The 2928-nt window shown below is 42.3% G+C and overlaps 1 protein-coding gene across 1 annotated transcript; it reads right to left on the minus strand.

The window, feature by feature from the left end:
- Positions 1-461: 461 nt before the first annotated feature.
- LOC130550968 (probable E3 ubiquitin-protein ligase HERC1) lies at positions 462-2735 on the minus strand. The gene is made up of 4 exons (XM_057328504.1): positions 2502-2735; positions 2221-2418; positions 1205-1325; positions 462-721 (listed from the first exon to the last, which is right to left on the minus strand). Exons 1-4 carry the CDS (start codon positions 2712-2714, stop codon positions 477-479), a joined length of 777 nt encoding a protein of 258 aa, XP_057184487.1. The 5' UTR covers positions 2715-2735; the 3' UTR covers positions 462-476.
- Positions 2736-2928: the final 193 nt, after the last annotated feature.

The following is a 2928-nucleotide window of genomic DNA, read 5'->3' on the forward strand; positions in this document are numbered from 1 at the left end:
GCATGTTTGTATCTCCTCTTTGCCCCGCCTCTCTGAAACGCGCAGATTTTTTTTACAAAGCTCATGGCTCTGAAAAGCGAGGTGTGCTATGATTGGCCAGTTAACCAGTGCGTAGTGATTGGTCGAATACTGCAAGCGTGTGAGGGAAATGTAACGCCTCTTACCATATTTGGAACATCAGGTTCCAAAGCAATTGTACTGACAGGTACGCCCACCTTACTTACGTATACATTTGGGCGGTCTTAGTCAAATCATACCACGAACTGACGTAGATTTGTGGGGGTGTGGCTACACGAGGCGTTTCAGGCAGGTCTGGGTGAGCATTCGCTTTTAGATAGAATGCATCTTTTGTTCCGACACTTTCATTTTTGCAATTTTACGTGTCTAATGCATGCATGAGCAACTTATAACACACCAAAGTCACAGAAAAACACGTATTCGCGCCATATGACCCCTTTAATGACAAGTCCATAATCTCACCTGGCAGCTATGGCAAATATCTGCAGGTGTCTGGCCGCAGCCAGCTTCACCGCTCCTCCCAGCTGCATGTGACCCGACATGGACGCGGCCAGCCAGCGCTGATTCACAAGCACACATGTGTTATCGGTCAACGTGGACAAAATGTCCAGGACGCCACATTTGATAATCACCACCAGATCCACAGGCTGATAGTGAAAGTTCAAAGCAAAGACCGTAGCTAACAGCAGGTGCTGACAAAAGCCTGGAATGAGACAGGCCACAAATACGTTAAATGCACGGTTCACCCAGCAAACTCAATGATTTTCTCACAACTCGAGATTCACATTATGTTATCATATCGTGTTGTTGTGGACCTGCAATCTTACTTGCCATATTAACAATCTTATTTCATTTGTTCTTTTTTACTACCGACAGTGAGAAATACCAAGCAATAAAGCCGAAAGTCAAAACACTCGCCACAAATGAGCGATAGAAAAGAACCAGTGGTCTATATGTGTAGACACGGTGTTAGACACTGTGTTAGACACGAAATACAATCCTTGCAACCCTTTCTTATAAATGGCCCCTGTGTTTGCACTCCATGTCAATTTTGCATCAATGACCGTCCCCTATCTACTACTTCAATGCCTCACCATTGACAGTTATATGTTGGTGTGTATCACCTCCTGTTCTGAAATCAAATATAATTTATTTAGATCTAGGCTCCGTAAAAAGTGTTACCAACCTGCTTGTTCTCTCTCTAGCGCCACCTTTTGTCTAAGCACACGCACAAGCTGCTGGTACAGTGTGTGAGCCGCAGACTGCAGATCCCTCTGAACGCCTATAGGAGCCGATTGAGTCCCAGCCTACACATACAAACAAAGACCGACAAAAGAGCACACACAAAACACAAACAGTCATATGTCAGTATGTGCACAAGTTTAATTTAATGCATGTTTCATCATCTTGTTCAGGATTTCATTTACATGTAATTTGTGTATAAAACACATGGTCATTTACAAATAGTTAAATTGACATCAGTAAACCTAAGATCATTTTGCAACGAAATGGGAAAGAAAGAACTCCAAGCTATTTTAAAAACTAGCCAGACTCAAAAAAAAATTTTTCTTTAAAAATACTTACAGCCAGATTATAAATCTAAAATATTTAAAGTCCCAGTGAAATTGAAAATGACAATTCTTATTTTTTCATGAAATATTGCAGCGTTTACAGTAAATAGCTTATCAATGTGGGTCATTTTCTTTTTAAAATTCATGTACCCTCATAATCTTCAGTTAAAATCTGAAAATGCACTTCCGCCCTTAAATGACTATCCATCTCAAATGATGTAAATTAGACAGGTTGGGCGTAGCATCCGTTAACTCCGTTAACCAATCAATTCGCAGTGAAAAACGCAAGCCACGGCCAATAATTTTCTCCTTTGAAATTCCTTTTCACTCGGAAATGGGTCAGAATACGGAAGTAAAAACGATCGCAACTTCCGGTTCACGGGGACTTTAATGTTTATGGAATATATATAAAAGTTAGCAGGATCTAAAATCAATTCAATTTGCAAGACGTAAACAACACTGGTACAGAAGTACAAAATGACAGAATACAACCAACAGAATATTTAGAACTGAATCAATTGTAAACAAACATCTTGGAGAATGAAACACAAAGTGCTTCTGGGGTGGTGGGGTTTGTGTCTTGCATAATTGTCTACTCTATATAAATATATATATTTTCAGACTGTCTTACAGTGTAATGATGAATCTTGTTGTTGGGTGCAGTCAGACTGCCAGTGATTGGTGCTCCCAGACCAAAGCATCCCGAGAGGAACTGCAGCTGCACTGACTGCAGGAGGCCAGGGAATCGAGGGGGCGCTAGAGAGCACGTGTTCTTTTCTTCCATTTCTGACAGGAATGAGGAAATCTGACACAGCGCCTCTAAACGTACCTGAACACAGGATACCAAACATTGTATGTGACTCTACACCAACATTATTCTATAACTGATTTTATGAGCCATGGGTTTCCTACCTGGGCTCTTTGGTGTTGCTGTGCCATGGCAAGAGTGATGGCTTTTGGGTCGGCCTGCGCTCCTCCATCTTTGTCCACCAGAGCTGATGTCCGGAGGAGACTCCCACACAGAAAATGGAAGACATGTCCCAGTATAGGGGTGCCACTTCCACCAGGGCACACTATGGTAGTGGGGCTGATACACTGGCGCAGTCGCTCCCAGGCATCTTTCATGATGCCAAGAGAACACAGAGGCAGGCCTGCGGTGAAAGACACAGTTGATCAGTACAGGGAAGTATTACAGATATGTGAGACCAGACACGTGACAGATCGGATAAGTGAGATCAGACGTAAGATTAGATTTGAGAGATTAGACATGTGGGGAAAAAATATGTGAGATCAGACATGTGACATTTCAGGTACGTATGTGAGATCAGACATGTGACAG

The sequence above is a fragment of the Triplophysa rosa genome, unplaced genomic scaffold (genome assembly GCF_024868665.1).
Source record: "Triplophysa rosa unplaced genomic scaffold, Trosa_1v2 scaffold500, whole genome shotgun sequence".
In the NCBI taxonomy this organism is placed as follows: domain Eukaryota; kingdom Metazoa; phylum Chordata; class Actinopteri; order Cypriniformes; family Nemacheilidae; genus Triplophysa; species Triplophysa rosa.

Bases quoted from the DNA above. Each gene is read 5' to 3' on its own strand.
- LOC130550968 (XM_057328504.1), bottom strand. From the start codon at position 2,714: ATGAAAGATGCCTGGGAGCGACTGCGCCAGTGTATCAGCCCCACTACC. The intron at 2,419-2,501 runs GTAGGAAACCCA...TCCTGTGTTCAG, and splicing joins AGCAACACCAAAGAGCCCAG to GTACGTTTAGAGGCGCTGTG. The intron at 1,326-2,220 runs GTAAGACAGTCT...TTGTATGTGTAG, and splicing joins ACAAGATTCATCATTACACT to GCTGGGACTCAATCGGCTCC.